This window comes from Physcomitrium patens, chromosome 9, assembly GCF_059467195.1.
Source record: "Physcomitrium patens ecotype Gransden chromosome 9, ASM5946719v1, whole genome shotgun sequence".
NCBI lineage: Eukaryota > Viridiplantae > Streptophyta > Bryopsida > Funariales > Funariaceae > Physcomitrium > Physcomitrium patens.
In genome coordinates, this window is record NC_143418.1 from 3022328 (window position 1) to 3045883 (window position 23556).

At 41.8% G+C, this 23556-nt stretch overlaps 4 protein-coding genes across 6 annotated transcripts; all 4 read right to left on the reverse strand.

Annotated features, from left to right (window-relative positions):
- Positions 1-2048: 2048 nt before the first annotated feature.
- On the reverse strand, positions 2049-7289 carry LOC112286995 (carboxyl-terminal-processing peptidase 2, chloroplastic). 2 transcript variants are annotated; one of them, XM_024529550.3, is made up of 14 exons: positions 7013-7289; positions 6305-6568; positions 6071-6170; positions 5727-5876; positions 5310-5392; positions 4910-5121; positions 4603-4677; positions 4374-4495; positions 4026-4101; positions 3665-3706; positions 3320-3428; positions 3008-3105; positions 2813-2906; positions 2049-2516 (listed from the first exon to the last, which is right to left on the reverse strand). In XM_024529550.3, exons 1-14 carry the CDS (start codon positions 7109-7111, stop codon positions 2391-2393), a joined length of 1650 nt encoding a protein of 549 aa, XP_024385318.1. In that variant the 5' UTR covers positions 7112-7289; the 3' UTR covers positions 2049-2390. The 2 variants fall into 2 exon arrangements, with proteins under 2 accessions (XP_024385318.1, XP_090109059.1); XM_090252933.1 differs by lacking the exon at positions 7013-7289 and adding an exon at positions 6719-6862.
- A 788-nt stretch (positions 7290-8077) lies between these two features.
- LOC112286997 (protein APEM9) lies at positions 8078-11353 on the reverse strand. Of its 2 annotated transcripts, XM_090252934.1 has the most exons (7): positions 11236-11353; positions 10744-11145; positions 10148-10363; positions 9787-9864; positions 9285-9495; positions 8710-9143; positions 8078-8480 (listed from the first exon to the last, which is right to left on the reverse strand). In XM_090252934.1, the coding sequence occupies exons 2-7, from the start codon at positions 10956-10958 to the stop codon at positions 8360-8362; spliced, it is 1275 nt and encodes a 424-aa protein (XP_090109060.1). In that variant the 5' UTR covers positions 10959-11145; positions 11236-11353; the 3' UTR covers positions 8078-8359. The 2 variants fall into 2 exon arrangements, with proteins under 2 accessions (XP_090109060.1, XP_024385322.1); XM_024529554.3 differs by having other exon boundaries at positions 10744-11304.
- An 870-nt stretch (positions 11354-12223) lies between these two features.
- Positions 12224-14735, reverse strand: LOC112286996 (ribulose bisphosphate carboxylase/oxygenase activase 2, chloroplastic). Its single transcript, XM_024529553.3, has 5 exons — positions 14607-14735; positions 14093-14409; positions 13739-13930; positions 12881-13353; positions 12224-12765 (listed from the first exon to the last, which is right to left on the reverse strand). Exons 1-5 carry the CDS (start codon positions 14649-14651, stop codon positions 12485-12487), a joined length of 1308 nt encoding a protein of 435 aa, XP_024385321.1. The 5' UTR covers positions 14652-14735; the 3' UTR covers positions 12224-12484.
- Positions 14736-17046: 2311 nt separating this feature from the next.
- Positions 17047-19566, reverse strand: LOC112286590 (ribulose bisphosphate carboxylase/oxygenase activase, chloroplastic). Its single transcript, XM_024528584.3, has 4 exons — positions 19418-19566; positions 18673-18989; positions 17840-18504; positions 17047-17722 (listed from the first exon to the last, which is right to left on the reverse strand). The coding sequence occupies exons 1-4, from the start codon at positions 19460-19462 to the stop codon at positions 17412-17414; spliced, it is 1338 nt and encodes a 445-aa protein (XP_024384352.1). The 5' UTR covers positions 19463-19566; the 3' UTR covers positions 17047-17411.
- Between the last annotated feature and the right edge of the window lie 3990 nt (positions 19567-23556).

Below are 23556 nucleotides of genomic sequence, written 5' to 3' on the forward strand. Positions count from 1 at the left end.
ACTAAGATAATTAGATATTAATTAGAAATTTAATTTTAATTATAATTTCACTATATAGTCGTATTACATCATGACACTGCCCATAGTTATCAAATTTTTAGTTTGCCAAGTTAAAGATTTTTCAATAAAAAATCATCTATCCCGCAAGATAGTATGTATTATTGTAAAATCAATGAATGCATTATTTGATTCATCATTAGAGGTTTTTTCATTCATATAAGCCTCTAAATCATCAATACCAATTGAGTCTATGGATGCATCTATGGTATGAACTTCACAAGCTTCAGCTTGAAGTATCTTATTTTCTTTGAATATTTTAACAAAGTATTTTGAAATACAATACATGTGTGCTAAATGTCCAATTATGCCATATTTATAATAAGAATGTATATCTGATTTTTATTTTTTTATTATAATTAGTAGTAGAATGTTTATTCTTTCTATATGGATGGAAATGGTCACAACTATGATTGCCTTGGTACTTATGAGCATCTTTTCTATGTTTGTATAATTTTTTTCTTAGCCTTTGAAATATTAAAGTACATGAAATTCTGAAACCATTATTCCAACAAATCAAGCTTCTATATTATACAAAAGTAGCTCATTTTGTTTCTCCACAAGAAGTAGATAGGATATGAGATGACTTTAAATGACTTAGAATGACTTTGAAATTTCATGTTTCTATATGGTTGTACAAGCACAATAAATGTGGATGGAACTATAGAGAGAGTTTTTTCAATTATTTCTTCTTTAGAGATGCTTTGTCCACACATCTGTAGTTGTAAGACAATTCAATACATTTCATCATTAAAAGCATTTAAATTTTAAAAATCCAAGATGCATAAATGTGTCCAATCATGATATGCAGGTAGAAAGAAAATGGTCTTTTGATGATCAAACCTAGATTTAAGATTCTTCAAAGCTTGGTTGGATCTTCCATTTCTAAATATTGATGTTATGATGTAGGTACAAGATGATGACAAAGAAAAAGAAGTACTTTCCAATGGATAATAAGAAGAATAGAAGTACTTACAATAGGAGATTCTTCAAGCAAAATTGAATCCAATAATTATTTTGCAAATAGGTTTATTTTTGCCATTTTTTCCCATAAATGCTGGGATGCAAAGATAATAGTTAGAAACATAGTAGAGGCAGTTGATGATGTTGAAGCACTCATTATAAATAAATCTATGAAGAAAATACAAGATCAAGTAGAAAAGCTTGAATAAAATAGATCTTGAAATATAAAGTCAAATAAAATAATAAAGTTGAACTTGAAATCAAAAATGTTGAAATTCTTTGGGAAGTTTTTTTTTTTTTTTTTTTTTCACAACAACAAGGGTTTGCAGCAGCAGCAAATGGCAACAGCAACTACAACAACGGATGATGGACATCGACGATGATTGCATACAGCAGAGTACAACAATGGGCGGCAGTTTAGTAACAAGGTCGTGAAGGTAAGCGGGAGCAACAGCAACTAGCAAGGCACAGCAAACAGCAGGGAGGCAGGGCCATGTAGGGAAAGAAAAAAAAAAAAAATAAGGAGAAGGCGAAGGCAAAGGGCAAGGTGTACACAAGTTTTTAAGAACCAAGAATAATGCACAAGAGTGGTCCTACTGATAACCAATTGGAACATTGCTCCTAAAGAATTGGAAATCATGAGGTACTGTACATTTTGGGAACTCTCTTCAGATACTACGCACGGTGGATTGATCCTTTGGTCAAGTTGATAGATATTCATGGAAAATGTCTAGGCTCCAAATCCTACAAGAATCAATCTCTAAACTTGAAGTGAAAACTGTCGTGAAGACTTGCTGTGGAACTCTGGACTTGAGTGTTGACATGGAGGCCTAGAAATGTCATAAAGATGCTTCACATAGGTAAATTAGCATCGTATCTCTTATGTACATGAATTTGTGATGGGTGGCTTACCTGCTGAGAATATCCATGAGAAAAGTCATACAATTACAGGGTGTTTCATTTCGTTTATGTACACAAATTGAGATACTGCTCTACCAGTCTTGTGCAGGTCAGAAGGGTCTGATCAGTTAGGAATACTCAACGTCATATAACAAATTTTGCACGTACAATACATCGGATTAGATTTCTAAAGTTCTTGCGACCACTCTCAGATGAATCCTTGCACCACTTAAGAATGTATAAAGTAGTGGTCACCTTGAACAAGAACCTGCTAGGAACCCATGTGTGGATCACCTTCAATAAATGAATAATAAGGGTACAACTAAGAACTGGCATCTTACTCAAACTTCGCCATGAACGTACGTACAACCAATAACCCAGCACACTTAGCTTAGGATGCAAGGGGTTTGAGAGCTAAAACGTGCAAGATTATCAGAAAACATGAACTTTCTATCACTACATTTGACCGACTATCGACTAAACAGTGAAGTGAAAGAAACGTTGCAATCTGCGTTTGGATCTTCAATGCAACGGCAGAAAGCCTCCTCGTCCATAGGAAGTACGGCAGGAAGAGGGCGATCTGGTGTGATACCCACCTGCAATCATTCATTGGAGAAACCACAACATCATGTACAGAATTAGCTTCGCAAACTCTCCATAAACGAGCATTTTCGAGAAAATTGCCGCCTTCTGAACTACAATAACAATAGTGAAGAAAGGCAACACAAACTCCTCAAATCTACAAACAGGTACGAAATAAGATATCCAACAAGTTGACGAGGGGAGTAAGCCTTTCTTGTGGTCATTCAGAAACCTAAAGCAGATACCAAGGTTCAATCATCCAGTTTACTCAACAAAATTGAATTCAATGGTAAGAGGAGAGGTGGAGCACCTTGTCAATGTTGATGTGAGCAGGAGTTTCGTAGCGAGCAATGGTTACGGCCATGCCTGAACCATCAGACAACTGAAACACGGACTGTATTCTCCTGCTCGGCCAGTAGTCATGAATTAGAGAAGAGACTAGAGATGTGTGACTAACAAAAAAAAAATGGAGATAAAATGATTCTAAACGACAGTCAATACTAACCCTTTTCCAAACGTGGGTTCTCCAAGAATAACAGCTCGTTTGTTGTCCTTAAGAGCACCCGCTAGAATTTCACTAGCACTCGCTGTGCCCTTGTTTACCTGGCATCAAATATCCACAAATTTCCTGAAAATATGTATACTACAAGACGTATGAAGAGCCTCCTTCAGATACATGAGGTACTGATGCGGCTTTCAACACAAGACAAAAACTTGAAATCCACAAGATAATCAAATTGCTTACATATAAAAACTTCTACAATTAATGGTGCCTCAGAGCAAGTTAAACTGGAAAGAGATACTTGAACCAGCTTACAAGTACAGCTAGAGGCTCTTTGGTAGAGATAGCTGAATCCCCATCAGTATCATAAATATCTCGAACGCCCATGCTGTCTGCAATGTAGACAATGACGCCTTTGTCTAGCCTGGTGACAATCCAACTACAAGCTTAGAATCATCCTGCAAAATTTCTGTTGAAGATACTTGGTAGAGAAATACCAAGAAAACATTCCCTTTCATACTTCACTGTAAAATCAGTCCTGACTTGCTACGACTAGCTAGCCGAAAGACATCGGATGACAATACCAAACACTTAAATCGGCGACCGACTACAATAGTAAACAGATACTGGGTCAACGCAAAATGAGTTCTTATAACTTACCACATCTTTGCAATCTCGACTCCAGAAGGAAACAGGCCACCACTGAAACACGACACAACATCCATGTCAAAGATTTCTATAAAAGAAAAATGTTCATAACTGGTAAACTGAGGCGAACAAGAATACTCACAAACATGCTGGACAGAGTTCTAGCAGGGACACTTCTTTGCTTACTGCTGATTTGATAACTTTCAGACTATTGCAAGCATGAACCCTTGTGCTTTTTGGTCACGTTAGACAAATGTTTCAACTAAGCATTATCAAACCAAGCCTAATGTTAGCCATTCAGATCTAACTGTTCTAAAAAGTTGTGTCAGCTCTAGTGTTGCCTGTAACATGCAGAGTTGATATATAGTAAAACCTGTTATTACGAATGTCGAGTATGAATGCGGCTGCCCCACTCTCCTGCAAAGTCTCGATAGCTTTCTTTACAGCACCTAATTTGTAAAAAAAAAAAAAAAAAAAAAAAAAAAAAAGAAACAAACAAAATTTATCAGAATACACCGCTAAAATTTAGAAAAAGTGCGCTCTATCAATCTCGAAGCATAGGAAACTGACTTTTTTTGCAAGACTTTGATGGAATTTTAAAACAAGCATCAAAAGAGGATGTCTCAGAGAACCATGTTGAAGTTGTCGTCATGGAGCGCAAGTAAGAAGTTCAAATATTAATTCACATGTGAAGTCAAACAAGAGAGCATCGTGGACGTACTGGAGGAATTCTGATTGAAGGTGGAGAGCCGAATATAGCCCAACTTTAATGGAGCCGATCCGTCATTTTGTTTCATTTCACACAATCGCCAAGTGACTGGGTTTAGCGTGATCTTCTCTCTCCTGTAAAAACAGTGGAGGGTTTAGCGGCTAGAAATCCAGTTATACAGTTTTAAATGGGATCGCTCAAAAACATAATCACTTACATCGAAAGCGGTGATGGAGCTTACAAGACCGTAATAGTACTTGGTGTTGTAGCATCTTTCTTTAGTAGCGTCAGTTCAACTTGCGATTGTACAGGACCCCTGTTATAAAAACCAGAGAGAAGTATCAAATAAAAACCTACGATAAGTAAAGAGATAAGAAACCTGCGTCATTCTCAGGAAACATTGTCTAGTCCCATAAAATGAATGCAAAGGGTAGTTTTGCATCTGACACATAGACATTCCCTACACTTGCGTTATCCAATTTCGTTTAGAAGCCCAATCAATGTGACATTTTGTTGCTTTCCTTCATAAATCTCAATGGTCAACTTACTGCAGACGCCTTGCTGCGTCATAAAGACCCATGCCATGGGTTGGGACACCGTCAATAGCTGTGATAACATCCCCTGGAAGTACTCCTGCACGCGCGGCAGGCCCCCCCGATACTGGGGATACTACCACCAAATCTGTATTTGAGGTACTTGAATCGCTTGTGTTGAAACCAACTTCCAATCCAACCCCCGTCACAGCACCATTTGTACCTGACTGCTTGTCAGATATCACATAAGGCACTTCAGTTAGTAGAGATTTAGTTAGGAAAGAGGAAACAAAAACACATATTAATAAAGTAGAAGAAAATCCTCGTTTTTTGAACAGATAAGCATCTAAATTGAACAAAGCACTTGAGAAAAGCTGCCACCGGTTGGTAACAGTTCTTGGAAATCGTTATTTACCTGCAAACTTTTGAACTTCTCCGGCTCCAAAAATCGGGTGAAAGGGTCGTCCAGAGTGGCCAGCATCTTTCGAATGGCTGCGTCTGAGCAACCACGGTATGCACAGAGCCAATCCTGATTAAAATTGAGTCAGCTTAATCCCCAGCTGCTTGACATGGAAGATGAATACGCACAGAACGGTAACATCATCCATGTTTACAATAAAGACCCTAAACGCTATTTCAAATGAAGGTACATTGCAGAGGAGATAAGAGCAGTGACCAAAAATTGTTTGGATTTGAACTCATTCTGCATGCTACTCAAGGGAATAAATCTGTTGGGGGAACTGTGATTTAATGCCTACCCTAAGTTATAATCAACTTATGACAATTTCAACATCAAGATTTGATTGGATAAAGGAGAAGAACAAGACCGTACAAGTTTCCTCTCGTGTTTTCATGGGCTCTTTCTTTAAAGCGTCTTCCCGGTACCTAAACCAGCTCTGACCATTAAAGGATTTGTCCACATAAGCACGATCAACAGTTCGCCATGCCTCAAGAAAGAGGAGATTTTCTTCTGTCAACGATACTGGAAGCAAGCAAAGGGTAGCCTTGTCAATACGTCACGTGCAAATGAACCACAAAGATTGATCACTACACCTGCAGCTAGACTACCGTTAATAATCAACAACGCAAAAAAAAAAAAAAAAAAAAAAAAAAAACACTGTTATCCACTTCATAAAATCACCACACTTGGTGGAATAAATTGAAGAACGAACATACATGAGGGCTGAAGTGCAAAGCTGGCTAGAGCTCCAGTAACGATCAAAGAACTGAGGATGAAAACCAGGCCACGCCTCTTTATCGAAGCTTGCCAATGAGACTGAAACCCCGGCCAAAATACAAATTAGGCATTTATCTATAAAGAATCTTTTCACTTGCACTTCGTGATACGTAGGTTTATATTCCTTCATTCAGTATGCATGATGATGACGGATTACAAATGCAAATTCTCACCAATTGCTCAGCAACTTCCCCAGCATCGAAGCTTTCAAGAGCTGCAGGTAGACACCACAGCTGCCTTCCCCACCTGAGCGCAGTGACTCTCTGCTTCCGACCCCACCCACAGAGCAGCGAGGCACCCCCTGACAACTCATTTGGCCTATCCGAGCTTGCCGTTGTAAGACACACTTGCACAGAATGATTTTGCCTCAAGAAGACCCGGGCACTTTCCACACTCTCCTTGACTGCTCTACACGGACCCTTCCTCATCGCCAAACCCTGAAAAAGTATCCAAAAATCCTCAGAGGTAACACAATGCCAAATAAGAAATCAACTTTTCTCGTTCTCACGCCGGCCTAATCGTTGAAAACTCATTCTACCCTCGTGAACTCATCTACTTGCTCAGAAGTGGAAAATTCTGCTTCTCACATTAAGGATGAGAGTGGAACACATGGAATGTGCATTCTGTGAAAGTAGCTCCCAAAAGAAACCTGACCGTGCCATAATTCCGTCGCAATCACTCTGTAGAATTAGTAAGGTAGCCTTCGATCCCAGCAATTCAAGTTACGTTCTCAAAAAACCCACAAATTCAGAAGACCTCACAAACTACACCCCTGTCCACCAAAATAAGCGAACAACCAATTCGACACATTCTCGAAGTAATACACTCAGCTAACATCGCGTAAAACCCTTGACTCCAGAGGAACAATTGCAGCAGCAAACCTGCAGCGTGGCAGTGGGTGGTGAAGAGGACGTTACGCCGTAGCGGCACACGACGAGAGAGGACGCCATTCCGGAGGGGCAGTGGAGGGCTTCTGTCATGTCCCCTCCCTCCCTCTACCTTACAAGCTCCCCGGAATCGAGAAGGCTATTCAAGGCAAAGATGATTTCAGAACAGGGAGAAGAGAAATAAGTTGGTTTGGACTTGACGGAACGATGGCGCGCACCTGAGCCCACGAGTGACGAGATAAACAATATGATAATAAGACTCTGGTGAATGGTGATGCGGTTTAGAGCCTCGCACCCACGCCAACCACCATCGCTGCCTGCTGCCTCCCCGTCACAGACTTTTTCATTGCTTCAATCTGCGATGCACTGAAGAAACTTCGTCTCTTCCCATAGATTTTGTCGTTTATCTTTACAATTTTACATCGATTGCATGGCCTTTCAGTGGATGTTCCAGCACTGCAACTTGAAAAGTGGTATATTTGTTGCTAATATTAGTTTCCAGTTCATGAGTCCTCAACATTGAATTGCTGCTTCTCTCATGGAAAAACCCAACAGCATGGAAATACATCACTGCGCGTTTCAAAGCGTGATAACCATTTTAAAAGTCAATGTTTACGATCGAAAGTAGTCAAAGGTCTCTCAAACGTCAGGGTTACTCTGAAACCATTTGAAAGTTTCATCCCTTGTCACCAACACATTGAAAAGTGTAGTAGACCAAAACATAGGTTTACAATTTGGCTTGATTTGCCATTTACCAAAAACATGAGAACAGCTGATCAACAAATCTAAGACACAACGACTTGTGCTGTCTGGGTTACTAATCAATGATCATCAGTAAGCCAAATGACATGTAGGGAACAACGCCAAGGTTTCCTGTAAGATACCAATTCATCTCACACGTCATTGAGATTTTTTTGAAATTATCAGCAGTCTTCAAACGATCGAGAGAACCACGGGTAAAAATAGCGAGAGGAGAAGAAGAAAGGAAGAAAGGAAGAAAGGAAGAACCACACGCATGAAGTTGCAGATACAGAAATCCTAAACCAAGGAAAGCAACCCTGAGCAACAAGTCCGTTGAAACATTTATTTTGAGGCAATTCCATTACCAGAACCTTGCGAAAGGGGTTTCGTTTTCTCAGGCAGCTTTTAATATAAGGGGCCCTATCCAAGGGCTACCGCCTTCAGGGGCAAGGAACCTCCATAAACATGATCGGAGGTGGATCACTTCAGACAAACTCAAAAAACCCTTAGAAAACGTTGACACAAAATTACAGCGACATTCTAATTGTAGTAAAAACTATCCACTTCGCGAGTTGTGCGGAGGCTGGTTAAAACTTGAGTCTATCCATATGCAGCGGAGATGGGATTCACTGCAGCTAAGGGATTGATTTGTACACTAAATGCTAACTGCCAGAAGTCACGTATTCCTACTCCAAAGGAGTTAATTGCTTTGCCTATAAACCTACACAAACACACAAAGAGAGCGAATCAACTTAACAGAGGTAGATTAGCAGGAATCGAGGCTTCCAGCAGTATTTAAAAAAATTCTCACAAATAAAACTCCCACATATATAAAGGCTACAAGCATACCTAACACAGGGATGCTAATGCAACAAACGAAATACAGCAGAAAAAACGACAGATAGTTGCACAACAGAAAATTAAATGACAGATAACCATGGTCCACACACCTTCTCCATGTTGGAAAGTGTCTGAGGAAGAAAAATAGTGCTACAAGAGCCCCAAAGCGTAACACATTCCCTTCCAGATGCTCTGAAGAAAGAGGATGCCATGCTGAAGTAGCAGCGCTCACTCGTGCGAATGCCAGCTCCAGCAGCGTCTTTAGAGAGAAAAAACCTTCCGAGACGTTTAACTTCTTCAACAAAGCCATAGATTTTGAACTTATCGATGAATCATCAGCTGCTTTACAAGTATTCAATTGACATCTTGGGTCGCTACTTTCTTCTGTTTCCATATCCTTCACTGGTTCTTTTATGTGAATAGATTCCAGCACGGCGGTTGGGGTGCCAGAATTTAAACTTGAGGTGGACTCGGCAATTGGCTTGAGGACCACTTCAGCAAATTTGGCTTGTTCTATCTGCAACTGGATTTTCTTCAACAGAACCTTCGCAAAAACATGCAAGATTGAGAATATGAGACTAGAAATTACCATAAATTTTTACATCTGCTTCACAACCAGGGCCAATAAAAGCAGAAAAAAGCGAGAAAGAAAATCTTTAACTTGAAACATGACCAGAAGACCTACCGAACGTCTGTCCTGAGTTAAACTTGCACGTTTCACCCAGTCCAATGCATGCTCAGTTTCCTGAAGCCCTTCTGCAAGCACTTTGATGACGTAGAGTTCCACAATTTCCGCATATGCCTCTTCCAATAAGCACATACTCCGAAAAGCCAGAAATTCTTCAAGCGCAGCTCGCGCGGCCGGAAACGCGCCATCTGCTACTTGCAAACAGGCCCTGAGGACACAAATGTGTTACAATCCTCACTGTTTCCACATTTTCAAAAAACTTAAAGGGGGGGAACACGGGTGAACCTTGAAAGTCAAGTGTAATCAGAGGCTCTTTAAATTCCGGCTATATAAAAATCTCTCAAAATCTTAACACTCGTCTCCGGTTACCACCAACGAAGCACACAAAACGTAATACTTACTTGCACTTAAGCTGACGAAAGAATAATGGAAAATCAGGAGATAGACCACAAGATATGAAGCCAACTGTGAATGCAAAGGGCATCAATTGGGAACACACCCTATTTCGACAAGAAATGGTGGCCATTCAGCAACTCCAACATTAAGCGCTTTGAGTGAATCGAAAAATTCGCCAACTCTGCAACCAACCACAAGCAGACAACCTAACAACTTTCAATAACTCAATCCCATAAGGTACATAATCTCCATGGAATCAAACAGCATATTAGTTACAACTACGTAAACGACGGTTATCACTTCAGATAAATAAGAGAACAAATGAGTGGCCCCAATTCTCAGGTCCGCATGCAAACATAAGGCACAATTGTAGAGTTGATAGAGAGTACACACAACAAAAAAGGGATTCGCATACCTCTTTGACAAAAAAACAACTGGAATCGGAACGTTTTTCTTACACTCACCTGCCTATTGCACGGTAGCTCTGAAGCAATACCATGCCCGCACACTCCAACATTTCTTCATGTTCGGACTTGCCAACCTCAGCATCTTCTGTAATATCCTCCCTATCACTGCCGCAGCTTTCTTCATGGTCGCTTAAGTGCATGAGACAGGATAATGTTTGCAGGATAGTCGTAGCTGTTGAGGCTGCATCCTGATACATGGCGCTAACCAAGAACCTGTCTCCACATGACAGCATGCTTGCTAAATTGAATTCCTCGAGAATAGCTGCAAGAGATATAACACTGACTGCTAACGCATTGACTAGGATGATACTCTTCCAACTTGAGCACAACGTAGCATTCAACAGCACATTGAAAAATCGAAAAAATTCTGGAAGTAGGTGAAGATGATAGAATTTATCCTCAACTCTGTGAGTGTCCGCAATGCTGACACAAAATCCTCCGTAATCTAAAACTCATGTTTAAAGGGAATTTTTGTGCTTAGCCTTCGGACCTACAACACACTATATAGATCTACGAGAAGCACCTTCGACGCGCTAACCCTAGCAGATCGCCCACGTCAGTAATAATTCACAAAGATATCGAAAAAAATGTACCTCTCGGCCAATTCAATTTTGTTCCAGATCAGATCAGCCGAGCAATTAGCATCCACAGCAGAGGGCGAAAATTTGAATGCAGAATAGGAGGAATCCCACGGCATGTCCTCCTCACCTTCATCACCCAGCTCCTCTTCACTCACCCCAACCTCGCCACCCTTCTCGAGCTTTTCCATGGCTTCAATAGCTTCTTCCTCCACAATCTCCACCGCCATGATTTGACACCTGACCTAAAGCTCGATCACCTCCTTTCGAATCAAAGCTTAACGATCCACATACTCCTCTTACCACTTCTTCTACAAATGCACGACCTCGAACCCTAAAATTCAGTATCACGCCAAAACGCGAAGCAAAGCAATTCAGGTGTGCAGGTGACGGAATTTTCGGCATCGAAGAGGAATCCTGCAAGAACTGAGCGTCATGACATGAAAAATGAGTATGAGAAGCATAAACTCAGAGGCCAAATTGCGCAACGATTGTAGAATTGCCCACCGCTGCACGTCCACAAACACACACACACTGCAAATGTCTTCCCATGCCGCTCCGGAGAGACTGACTGACGATTCTGCACCGAACCCACCATCCTGATCCTTTTTCGTTCTGGGTTCCGGATAAACTTTACCGTTACCTTTAAAGTAAAACCTGCCGCGACCTCAGCACTTCCCCGGGCTCACGATCCAGATAAATGTGGGAACTGTAATTTGAAGACCACGACGTTCATCCGCCTTCATCCGAGGTTTAAGATGTGCGAGACGAAAGGGGGTGGAAAGTGTTTTATTATACATGTAATTTGTATTCTATGAAATCAAAATCCAGAAGGTTTGTTGATGTTTTGGTTAAAGTTTACAGGATTCATGGATACTATTGTCGAAAAATGTTATAACCGCATTTCGGTTTAAATATAGGGGTAATTCTTGTTTCCTATTTTTTTTTCTCCCTACATGCCGATATTTATATATACGTATCTTGTGAATAATACTAAACTTGTTTTTGTAACAGAGACCAAATTTCGAACAATTCATACCTCACAACAGTACTTTTAACGCATGGGAATATAAACCTTATTGACTGTAAGTGCAAACAACGAGGTACATGGCAAGGCGAGGAGATTGCCACCCTAAGAAAAAGGGTCCCTAACCAATGTTCATCCAAATAATACCACAAAATAAAATGTTTAATTATGGATGTTGAACAAGGGTGATGCAACGTTCTACCATTGCACCCACTATGTCCAGAGATGATAACAAACTACTGGTAGGGGTACCACGCGTGTGGGTGCCCGCGAAGGCGAGGCGGCAATACACCCCCTGACGGGCCGCGCCGTTTGTGAAAATCAGACTGCAGTGAGTGAGAGAGTCAGTAAGTTTATGAAGGTGTATGAGGATGTGCTAGTGTGAAATTAGAATAAGATAAATTTGTGGTGAAGCATCAACAATCCAGATGACACGAGACAAGTTCTGATGAGCTCGAATGCTTCACATGAGTAAAAAGCTGGACCACCTTCAATTATCTTCGCAAAGAAGGGCATAAGAGACCCGATTACACCCCGAGCATCATCGGCATTTGATGCTCAGAGGGGGAGCTCTTCTCTACAACACACACTAGGGTAGTTGTGAGTGTAGTCCATGTGCACAACTAGGCTGTGAATCAAAGGGCTGGAGGAGAAGGCTGTGCACGAGATAGGTTGCTCTATATTGGGCCCAACTTGCAAGTGAGGGTTGCAAAAGTGTGAGCTTTATCTTCAGAATTTTCCTTGCTTGATGGCATCGGCGTTTGCGTCACCGAGGGCAGCGGAATTCAGGTATTGCTCTGCAAGTTGGACTCGCTTCACGTTTTGCTGCTCTTGCACCAACATTTGTCCATACTCCATCAGCTTCTCGATGGTCATGGCGGGCTTCTTGAATTCCGGGGGGCCATCCTTGGAGTTTACCAAGTTCTTTCCGAGGTTCTCCACTCCGGTTGCTGAAATCCAGTTCCTAACCTCGTCGTCGTACACTCGGGCCCTCAAAGCGCCGAAGAAGTCTGCATGCGGGAGAGATAGGGTCAGTTTTTTCTGAGTTCTGAAGTTCGTAATTAGTACCCAGATCATTCCGAAATTGCGGTGTTAGAGGCAAATGGGGGGTCGCTGGAAGCTCACCGATGGATTGCCCAGGAAACATATCGACCATCTTGGTGACGTTGTCGTCGCTGATGTTGTCCAATCTGAAGATACCCTTGCACACACCAATTCTGTCCTCACGGGTGGGCGCCCAGTAGAACTTCTCCATACGCCCATCACGGATCAGGGGTGCGTACAAAGTCGAGAAATCGTTTCCGGTCACGATGATTGGCACACGAGGGATCTCTTCCTTGTTGTACACTCCGGGCAGCTGCACGTTGGTGGGGCTGTCGGCGATGTTCATGAGGGTGGCGTTCACCATCTGGTTGTTGACAGTGTATTGGGTGGTACCTCCCATACGTCCAGCACCAGCGTCGAGATCGTTGATGAAGAGACAGCACATCTTACCCTTCTGGATGATGGCTGCAGCTTCCCTGTACCTCTGCCTGATGAGCTTGGCGGGTTCTCCGGCGTTTCCAGACTCCAATTCTCCAGCACTCATCATGATAGGGCTGCAGACATTGTCTTAATTAAATTTTGCCCCAGCGCCATAGAGCAAAGTTTGAAAGTAACGAAGTCATCGAAATGTTTTACTCAAAGTAAGTGTCTGTGACATGAAAGAAAACGGGAAACAATAAGTTCAAACACATGGATAACCGAAAGTCGATGGGACACGTCGAAAGTATTTCACATGGAATCGCTACAACCGTTTGTCGGAAAGGTGATTACCGCCAAGCGACCACCAGAAACAACGAAGTAACCATCAAAAGCAGTGCATGCTTTCACTTACTGGCACATAGAGATCTCGAAGGACAACGTAACGAGGCTGCTTAGCAACCCCCGTCCTGAACTGCATATCTTAAGGAACTCCTGAAGTAAGCAGAAGTTTTTACTCACTTGATTCCGAGCTTCTTCATGACCAGCTCACTCTGGAAAGACTTTCCCTGACCCTTACCACCCCACACGCCGAGGATGAGAGGAACCTTAATGCCCGGTAAGTTCATGAAGTTCTTGCAGACGTGAATCACCAGCTTGTCCATGAAAGCAGGCGCAATGTACAGCCCATCACTCGTGTTGTCAAAGTTGTAACTGCACAATTCGCAACATCCGTCGTAGCACTTCTGTGAGCACTAGGAATGACCAAGTTCTCAAGGCCCACTGCATACCGCAAACTTGACTCAAGAACAGACATGGTGCAAAACTATCACAAATTCGAGTAACAAGCATATTGTTAAGGAGAAGCCCGCGTACGTCCGTTGTGCAGTGCTAACGTAGTCCCAGGAGCTCATGGTCACAACCTGGGTTCCGAGGCCCGTAGCGCCCTGGAAGAGGGCGTCCACCATACCCTTCCCCCGCTGGATGTCTTGCTGGTCATCGGAGATGTCATTGCCGAGTCCAGCCCACCTGTCCACCTTCTTCTTCTCGCCCTCGGCCTCGCACACAACACGGCTCTTGCCCTTGGCGACGCCGAGGGTCACATTTACGGAGACCTTGCTACTGCACCCGAACAGCGCAGAGCTTGGTAGAGTGCTCTTGCTAGTTGCCTGCGCACTAACTGAGGCCTGCACCTGCACTCCAACCATGACATGTTAGGAATTTCCTATTTATGGTCACCACCAGACGCTGAGATTCAAAAGGAAATCACCCTCGGCTTAACACCGCTGCCATGTATCCTAAATTGACAACGATTACACATAAGAACGAAAAGAACAACAACAACAACAACAACAACAGGTTGAGGAAGGATGTCCGGAGAGAAGAGTACCTTCGCAACGGCGATGGACTGCATAACTGCGCAGCTGGAAGCCATAAGGGCAGATCGACTGAAGATGCAAACCCAGCAAGAGCAGAACTATTTTCTGAGACAACGCTGCTGATCAACCTTCATGCAATCGAATCCGATTCTGAACTGCAGATAGCGGCTCAGTAACCTTATACCAAGTAGACAGCCTCCGAACGCGCGCCGTGTGGACAGAAAGGAGGAGGAGATAGAACGCCAGGGCCAATTGCGACAAAGCAACCCGCGGGGAGATATTTGCTTGGCTGCAAACCTCTTAAGCCACAGCAGTCGTCAGATACCCGAACACAAAGTAAATAACAGAAATAAAATTTACGGGGGAAATAAAAACGGAAAGTAAAAGAAATTCGCAACTGGGTAATGGCAACAATGTGGCAGAGTTCGCAGGAATTGGCCGAGCACCGGATAAGGCAAGCACAATGCAATTCTGCTGCACTTAGTGCCGCTATCTCTCACTTCACCGCGACCACAAGCTGTGGCGAATGTGGGTCCCGCAAAGTGGCGCTTGTGCTCTTTTTGGGGTATTAATTCTTCAAGTCCAGGCAGGCAATCGATGCAAGCGAGGCGCGATGCTCCCGTTCACTCATTCATTCAGTCAGTCACTCAGTAAATGGAGGCTCATGGACGAGAGGGTGAGTTCCAGAGTCTCACTCGTCCGTTCCGCCATCGCCCAACTTGACCCCGCATCGATTGCTCCGTTGTGGAGAGTGTGCTGGAGAGAAAGAGGGAGGGAGATGATGGAAAGCTTCAGGAATAAAAGTATTCTCAAGCTTTTTCCCCAGACATTTTCCCCAATAGTATTTTTATTTTTATTTTTTGGGATTCCAATCTCACATTTAACTTTTGTAATGGTGATTTTTTTAATTAGATGGTAATATTAAAATAGAATTGGAATTTTGACATCTTTTTAGTTTGATGGTTGTACAATATTTGGTGTTATTACATCCAAATCTTATTACTTTTCAATTTGTTTGTCGTTGTTATGCATGCTTCTAAAGTCATGTTTTAAACAAGATGGTAATAACAAAATTGGATTTTTTGCATCCAATTCTTGATTAGTTTTTATTTATTTATAATTATTGTGCATATTTTTAATGTCATGTTTGATATAAATAAAAATTGATTTTAATTATTTAGTAAAGACTTTTTAGGATTAGTAATTATATAACCATTGATTACAAAACGAAAATTCTATTACATTTAATTAAAATTTAACAATATAATTATGGAAGACATTGATTTTTAAACAAAATATAAAAAATTACAATATTGTGTGCAAAAAAAACATAATTTATTGATATTCTTATTATATTTTGTTGAAATATTTAATAAAATGGAGAATAAGACACATAAATTAAAACATCTTTAATTTTCTTTTGTTACGTAAGATCCAAATAATCAAATTGTTATGAACTGTTTGAGTTGTTAAAAAAATCTGACTTTAAAATGCAATTGAAAAAGCACTTATCACATTTGGAATTTTAAATTAGCTATCTACAAAGTATTAAACTTATACGATATGTTGTTGTAGTACGAAATGGAATTACTGATTAGTAATAAAACAATTATTCACTAAAGAATTTAATGAATATGCAATTGAACTAAATAATCCATGTACTACTGAGTCGCTCACGCTGGTTATACTTACGCAAATTTTGAAAACAACTTTGCTGAAGTAACAATGTTTTCATGATTTCAGCGGAACAGTTACATACATACTATCGTTTATTGGAACAAACCACATTATCCACTTCAACAATTTCTTCATTTTAGCAATTACACTTTGTAGGCAGTCATCAACTACAACAAGAAAAATCTCATGATCACAGACAAGCCGCAATCTTTTTACAGTCTACACAAACTATTTTTCCAATGTATATGTATATATGTATGCACACATTGTTGTGTACCGAAGTAGTTTCGGTTCAAAATCTATTCAGTGAATGGTACAAAATAGGTCACTGTATGAGTGAAAACAACCGTTCTCAATTGAACTGGAACAGACACTGGAAGATTATTTCTATTTGTTCACAAACACATTTCTATTTGTATTCATACAGAGGTTATATTGACTGCTTTTCATTAGTTCATTAGTTGCGTTTAAAATTATGGAGTAAATTTAGGTATGATCGCGCAGAGGGTATAAATTTATTCCGCTGTATTCTCTGAACAAATCATGCAGCTCCACTAGCATTCAGTATACATTCAGTGATGATCGTTAGTATTCACCGTTTTCAACAAAGAGAAAGTAAAAATTAACTCAAAAAGAGGTGTGTTGCCGACGATGAACATTCTGAGAGGAGAATGACAAGACATAAGTCAATGTGTAGTTGTAAAGCAAGACAACATCGCAGGCAGCGATGAGAGAAGTTGCACACAACCATGACATAGCGACACAAACATGAGGTGATTCAAAAATCAGTTGTATTAGGATCACACACTCCGCCTGCAAGTGCCAGGCGTAAAAGTGCCTCTGCTGGAAACGACACCGCTACGCGATGTCATTGAGCTAATTCACAGCAAATACATTTTGGTACAGAATGGACACCTCCAGCTGCAGAATGGGCACTCCATTTCAGTGCGAGGACTGGGAACAGGGAGATATGGCAATCCTTCACTTTCATGCACGCAGGATCACTTCAACACACCCAAGGCACTAGATTCCACAGGACGCTGAGATCAGTGCTAGTCTCATGTCCTGGACACTTTGCATCTCTATTCCTTCGCTTGCCTTCGCCACGCCTCTCTGCCCACCGCGCCGCGGCGGTTCCTCTACTGGGACGCTGGAGCTTGGCCTCCGGCGTAGAAAGTTCCTTGCTTGATGGCATCGGCGTTGGCATCTCCCAGTGCGGCGGAAGACAGATATTGTTCGGCGAGCTGTACACGCTTTACGTTCTGTTGCTCCTGCACCAACATTTCTCCGTACTCCATCAGCTTCTCGATGGTCATGGCGGGCTTCTCGAAGGTTGGGGGTCCGTTCTTGGAGTTCACCAAGTTCTTTCCGATGTTCTCCACTCCCGTACCTGCGATCCACTTCCTCACCTCGTCGTCGTACACACGCGCCCTCAGGGCACCGAAGAAATCTGAGTTACGAGATAGTTCAGGTTAGAATTCAGTCGAAGCCACAGTTTCAATAAATTAATATTAAACCAGCATCATCCAGCTGAACGCGAGAATCAGTAGGGCCTTTTATTACATACCGATGGACTGTCCAGGGAATTGGTCAACCAACTTGGTAACATTGTCGTCGCTGACGTTGTCCAATCTGAAGATACCCTTGCACACACCAATTCGGTCCTCACGGGTGGGCGCCCAGTAGAACTTCTCCATACGCCCATCACGGATCAGGGGTGCGTACAAAGTCGAGAAATCGTTTCCGGTCACGATGATTGGCACACGAGGGATCTCTTCCTTGTTGTACACTCCGGGCAGCTGCACGTTGGTGGGGCTGTCGGCGATGTTCATGAGGGTGGCGTTCACCATCTGGTTGTTGACAGTGTATTGGGTGGTACCTCCCATACGTCCAGCACCAGCGTCGAGATCGTTGATGAAGAGGGCGCACATCTTACCCTTCTTGATGACATCTGCGGCTTCCCTGTACCTCTGCCTGATGAGCTTGGCGGGTTCTCCAGCGTTTCCAGACTCCAGCTCTCCAGCACTCATGACGATAGGGTTAATGCCGAGCTTGGCCATAACAAGCTCACACTGGAAGGACTTTCCTTGACCCTTTCCTCCCCAGATACCCAGGATGAGGGGTACCTTGATACCAGGCAAGTTCATGAAGTTCTTGGCGATGTGAATAATCAACTTGTCCATGAAAGCAGGGGCAATGTAGAGACCGTCCTTCATGTTGTCGAAGTTGTAACTACAAATTCGCAAATTCCGAAAGAGTGAGCGACCATGGGTACATAATAGAAAGCAAAGGGAAGTACAAGTTTCATACCACCCACCAGAGCGTAAATGCGAATTAGAGAAAGAAAACTTTATACAACTAGTTGTTCAATAAGAGTGGATAGGTGAGAGATTTTCTTACGTCCTCTGGCCAGTACTAACGTAGTCCCAGGAGCTCATGGTCACAACCTGGGTTCCGAGGCCAACAGCGCCCTGGAAGAGGGCGTCCACCATACCCTTCCCCCGCTGGATGTCTTGCTGGTCATCGGAAATATCATTGCCGAGTCCAGCCCACCTGTCCACCTTCTTCTTCTTCTCGCCCTCAGCCTCGCACACAACACGGCTCTTGCCCTTGGCGACACCGAGGGTCACATTTGCGGAGACCTTACTCTTGCATCCCAAAAACGCAGAGTTGGGCAATGTGCTTTTTCCAACAACGGCCGACCCCACAGTGTTAACCTGCAAGAGAATGACATAGCGATGCCTACTTCATTAGCTTCCGCAATAGCCCACATTGTCACGACGACGGCAATTTGATACACACAAATCCACAAGTCAGCTCCTTTAAGCTTCCAGCCATGTCCCCAATTTTGTTCTAGATACCCATCACTGCACTATAGTGACGCTTGAGTCGCCCAAAAGCACCATGACCTCATCGCGATGTGCTGAAGGTACGACATTCGAAGTCTTCAAGCACACAACTCTCTCGTCACAGACCGTCACTGTGCAATGCTCGACTCAATTGACCACTCTCAAAAGCCAATGTGCAATTTCCCTGCCCCCTTCAACGATCGTCAACGTGTTGGTTTCATTGTAGACTAAGCATCGAAAGCATTCACCGACAGGACGGAAATCCACATGAAAGTGAGCCTCATTAGGGGCAGTACCTGGGCCACGGAGACAGACTGCATCGCTGCAACGCTGGTCGCCATTGTTACAGAGCTAAGGGCCTTGGATGTGAGAATCGACCGACACAAGTACCCACACGATCCCAAAAGCTTGCCTCCAAGACTAGGGAAGAGCTCGACGAGTTGTGTGTGCAGGTGTTCGACTGCTGAAGTAATATACCCAGCGTCGCACTTTAGACTGCCTGCTCGAGCCGGTCTCTGTGCCTCTGGATCACGCTCCACTCACCACCACCAGAACTCAAATCCATCCCATGTCAAGATCCCAAAACTGGACATTCCTCAGATTTGCCTACAATCTCGATAAAACGTACAAAATCGGCGAAAATATCTCCATTCGCGCTTGATGGGTGCATTCCAGCACCCGCCGTGGATCGCGAACCACAATCCAACGGGGCGCCATGTGGCGGGCACGCAACCGGACATGCCTTGTAGCCGGGTATTCCGTGATGCTATCCATTTTGTTTCGACGGCCGTCGAAGAAGCCGCACCTCTCAATGTTCACCAGTTGTGGATATGAAGGGGATCGACAGACGCACCTGTCGTTGTGTGGCTGGGATGGGATAGGGCCTTCTGGTGAGTGAAAGCTGGGGCTGGATGGCTTTTGCCCCGTGAAGTGTCTACGAATGACGGGCTGAGATTTTGCCTTTTTCTCCCCCCTTCGCTTGTTTTTGCTTTCTGGCCACATATGTTGTGTCAAGGGGGATCGGGACTAGATGGTGGGAAGGTCTTCGCCATGCCGGGACCTGTTGGCTCCGGGCTCCGAACCAATCAGTGGGTTGGTATGCCTCTGCCACAGTGGCTTTTCACATGGGAGCGGTGCTGTATTTGTGCTCAATTGGTGCAGAATTTTGGGAGGTTGGAAAGTTTTTGGGATTGATCATGTCTACGAGGACAGTTCTACGGAGTTCTTCCCAACACCTTCCACACTGAAGCGCTCCATGGATAATTCTCCTCGTCGTCCCTCATTCTGAACTGTGCAAAGTTTCAGGGTTGCGTTGACGTTTTGCGCGGGAACCGACGAAACCGCAGTTCTTCAACATCTTCGTTCCAGTGCAATTGCACACGATTTTTAATAAACTACATCTCCTTACTTCATCCAAATTATGACGAATTGGGTGATGACTAAGTGTATCAACTGAAGACCGTTGGCGTGACTATGTTCCTTTTGCATTTAAAAAAGAAGGGGTTCGGGTTGGAATTTACAGAGAATCGCTCGCCATTTGCTGGCCATTCATCTCAAACAGGAAGAGGTTGGCATCCACATCACGCTTCCTCTTCTTCTTCTTCTTCTTCTTCGTCGTCGTAGATAACGTAAAGCTAAGAGAAATGAGCATTCACAATCATTCAGAATCGTAACCAATCACCTCACAGATTCAATACAGAAATAGAAACTAACAAAGCACTCCGTTGGAAAACACCTCAACACATCACGAAGACCAGCTCGTGAAGATAATCATGGCATGCATGCATCGAAACTCATGCACAACCCAAGTACGAAATCAAGCCCAATGAAATCTGCATTCAAGGTGGCGAAGTCTTTTGCAGTACCGAAAAATCTCAATCATGTGAACCCAACTGTGCATTCCCCGTCAACCAAGGAACGTGGCCACCTTTGCTTGCGTTGGCTGCTCCATTGGTGAGAAACTCTCTGTTGAAACCAACCCGATTCTGCTCGTTACAGGGCCGTTGCAGTAACGGTCAGAGAATACAATGAAGCTTGAGATTAGTACATGATATCTCTCCGATGTTATTAAGCTGCATTACTGTTGATCCGAAGGCATGGTGTAATGTAGACCTATTCAAAAGCAGTGACATCTGGTAGGAGTACCGTAGCAGACGGTATGAGTCGCATTCCCTCCAACGTGCTGTCCATCAGCTGCGTGCTTGGCTTCGTGGACATGCAATGCGTAGAGTTGGTGATAGTAGTTCTTTGAGGAAAGTGGGTTCTAAAACCAACCTTCTTCACTTCGAGATTCAGTACCTTGGCCGCAAAACTCAAGCACAACCCAACCTCTGTAGTTCGATGAGATGAGGACAACCAGGCTCCGCGCGTCTAAAATTGCAGACTCTGCACTACAACCCTCTTCACAACACACAACTCGATTCTTGTGGATGACAGCTCTTGTTTGTCAACGGAGAAGAATAAACCTGGTTGGAGAAAGAAAATGTGCATGTTATTCCCATCTATCTGTGCTCTCTTCTCGATTAAGAATTAGAGTTTGGAACCCCTAACAACAATGGGTTCCTGCAGCGACTTGGAATAACGTTACACCCTCTTTCGGCAATGAAGACAACGATGATGTGATGCTGGGTGGCTGAGCCAATAGGTTTCTCGATTCATTGAGCTGTCGAAGACTCGCGAACAATCTAAACAACGAAAAGTAAGAAAATGACAAAAAAAGAAACCTTGATTTGCTTCTGTTTCTCTACTCAGAACACAAATCAGAGTCGTTCCAAGTCTTCTGGAATTGACAGCGAATGATCTACATTTGACGATGCAAACTGCACTTGTGCGATGCGATTTCGGAGACATAAAGCTTCTCACTCGGTTGCTCGTCTTCGGAATCTGATCCAAGCTTCCCAAGCAAACTGCTTACTTTTGTGAATACTTGTCCCATACCTTGGCCTTTCTCTGCAACAATTAACATACTCCTGTTGAGTTATTTCTTTACTTCTTCGAAAGCCTCAATCTTGGTCAAGAAATAAAGAGCACTTTTACTTTCTAACGTCTCTAAGTCGCAGTTTTTTTTTTTTTTTTTTTTTTTTTATTTTATTTGTTGAGAATGTACAGTGACTAGATTTCTTATGAAGAAGGTGGTCTTATCTTAGTTGCAAATATTGTGAAGGAGAGATAATGGTAAGGGATTTGTATGGCAGAGAATTGTCATATTTGTGTGATAATTTATGAAAAGGGGTATTGGTAATACTATCACAATTTTTGTTATTGTCAGTACAATTTTTCATCCACCACATATCACCATAGTCTTGGCTACTTCCACTACAACTTTTTCTTATTAATTTTTTAGATATTTTTTATTGTGTTAAGTTTACTTTCTAAATGATTTGAAAAAAACCAAAACAAAACAAAACAAAAAAACAAACACACATTGATAGCATTGAAAAAATATTTAATTCGAAATAAAATAAAATAAAAATTTGAAAAAAAAAATGCTAAGTGGATGATATGTTGTGGTGGTAGTCGCAAAAATTGTGGTGGCATTAGCAAATTCTATAAAAATTATATTTAGCAAATTCATACATTATAGTATTATACATCATTCAAATGTAAGTTTGTCCATATGTGTAGAATATGAAAATTTTTATATGGGGTTTTGTGATCACAATTGCCAATAAACCAATAAATTTGAATCACTTTGCTAATGAAATTTGGATTATATTCATATTTTCACATATAATTTAGAGAATAAAATTAAGAGATCAATCAATGTTCAAGGGAGCTTCTTAGAATTGTGATATTCTTTTAGAGTATGAGATTTTGCGGATTTAAAATAGTCAACTTCAATAATAATAATAATAATAATAATTATTATTATTATTATTATATTTTAATATTTAAACTTTAATTTCTAATAATAAAGTCAAAATCATTAATAATATGCTTGGCATCAATAAGATTGGATACACTAAGGAAATTCAAGCATTTATAGGTATATTATATAAATTAATGTTTTTTTAAAATTAATAAGATTTTTTTTAATAATCTATTTAAAAATATTATATTATTCTTTGTTAATTTAAAACTTATAGCAAAACATGCCACAACTTAGACACAAGAGAATTGATAGTAAATTAAATGATATTATTAACAATATAAGCATAATTTTTTATACAAGATTATATTTAAATTAAGCAAATCTATAAAGAAATAAATATCATTTGATTTAGCAACGAATTTCTAGTATGTCCTATCAACTTCTCAAAAAAAAAATTGTTTTGATGATGTTCATAATGGATTTTATATACTTGGTCTTAGAATGCACTAAATACATTTAAAAATAATTTATTTAAGGAAAATGTTTTACTATTATTTACTAAAGTAATCTTAAGATACAATTTTTCTTAGTTTGGTTGTATTTTTTATTTTTTTATTAATTTTT

Excerpts from the sequence above, each read along its gene's own strand:
- LOC112286995 (XM_024529550.3), bottom strand. The coding sequence starts at position 7,111 with ATGACAGAAGCCCTCCACTGCCCCTCCGGAATGGCGTCCTCTCTCGTC. Across the intron at positions 6,171-6,304 it reads GGGAAGTTGCTGAGCAATTG|TCTCATTGGCAAGCTTCGAT; the intron begins GTGAGAATTTGC and ends CCGGGGTTTCAG. Across the intron at positions 4,102-4,373 it reads CTTCAATCAGAATTCCTCCA|GTGCTGTAAAGAAAGCTATC; the intron begins GTACGTCCACGA and ends TTTACAAATTAG.
- LOC112286997 (XM_090252934.1), bottom strand. The coding sequence starts at position 10,958 with ATGGCGGTGGAGATTGTGGAGGAAGAAGCTATTGAAGCCATGGAAAAG. Across the intron at positions 9,496-9,786 it reads CCATTTCTTGTCGAAATAGG|GGCCTGTTTGCAAGTAGCAG; the intron begins GTGTGTTCCCAA and ends TTGTGTCCTCAG. Across the intron at positions 9,144-9,284 it reads TAACTCAGGACAGACGTTCG|GTTCTGTTGAAGAAAATCCA; the intron begins GTAGGTCTTCTG and ends GTTTTTGCGAAG.
- LOC112286996 (XM_024529553.3), bottom strand. The coding sequence starts at position 14,651 with ATGGCTTCCAGCTGCGCAGTTATGCAGTCCATCGCCGTTGCGAAG. Across the intron at positions 13,931-14,092 it reads GTTAGCACTGCACAACGGAC|TTACAACTTTGACAACACGA; the intron begins GTACGCGGGCTT and ends CGAATTGTGCAG. Across the intron at positions 12,766-12,880 it reads GTTTCCTGGGCAATCCATCG|ACTTCTTCGGCGCTTTGAGG; the intron begins GTGAGCTTCCAG and ends TCCCGCATGCAG.
- LOC112286590 (XM_024528584.3), bottom strand. The coding sequence starts at position 19,462 with ATGGCGACCAGCGTTGCAGCGATGCAGTCTGTCTCCGTGGCCCAG. Across the intron at positions 18,990-19,417 it reads AGTCTGTCTCCGTGGCCCAG|GTTAACACTGTGGGGTCGGC; the intron begins GTACTGCCCCTA and ends ATTCTCTTGCAG. Across the intron at positions 18,505-18,672 it reads GTTAGTACTGGCCAGAGGAC|TTACAACTTCGACAACATGA; the intron begins GTAAGAAAATCT and ends GCGAATTTGTAG.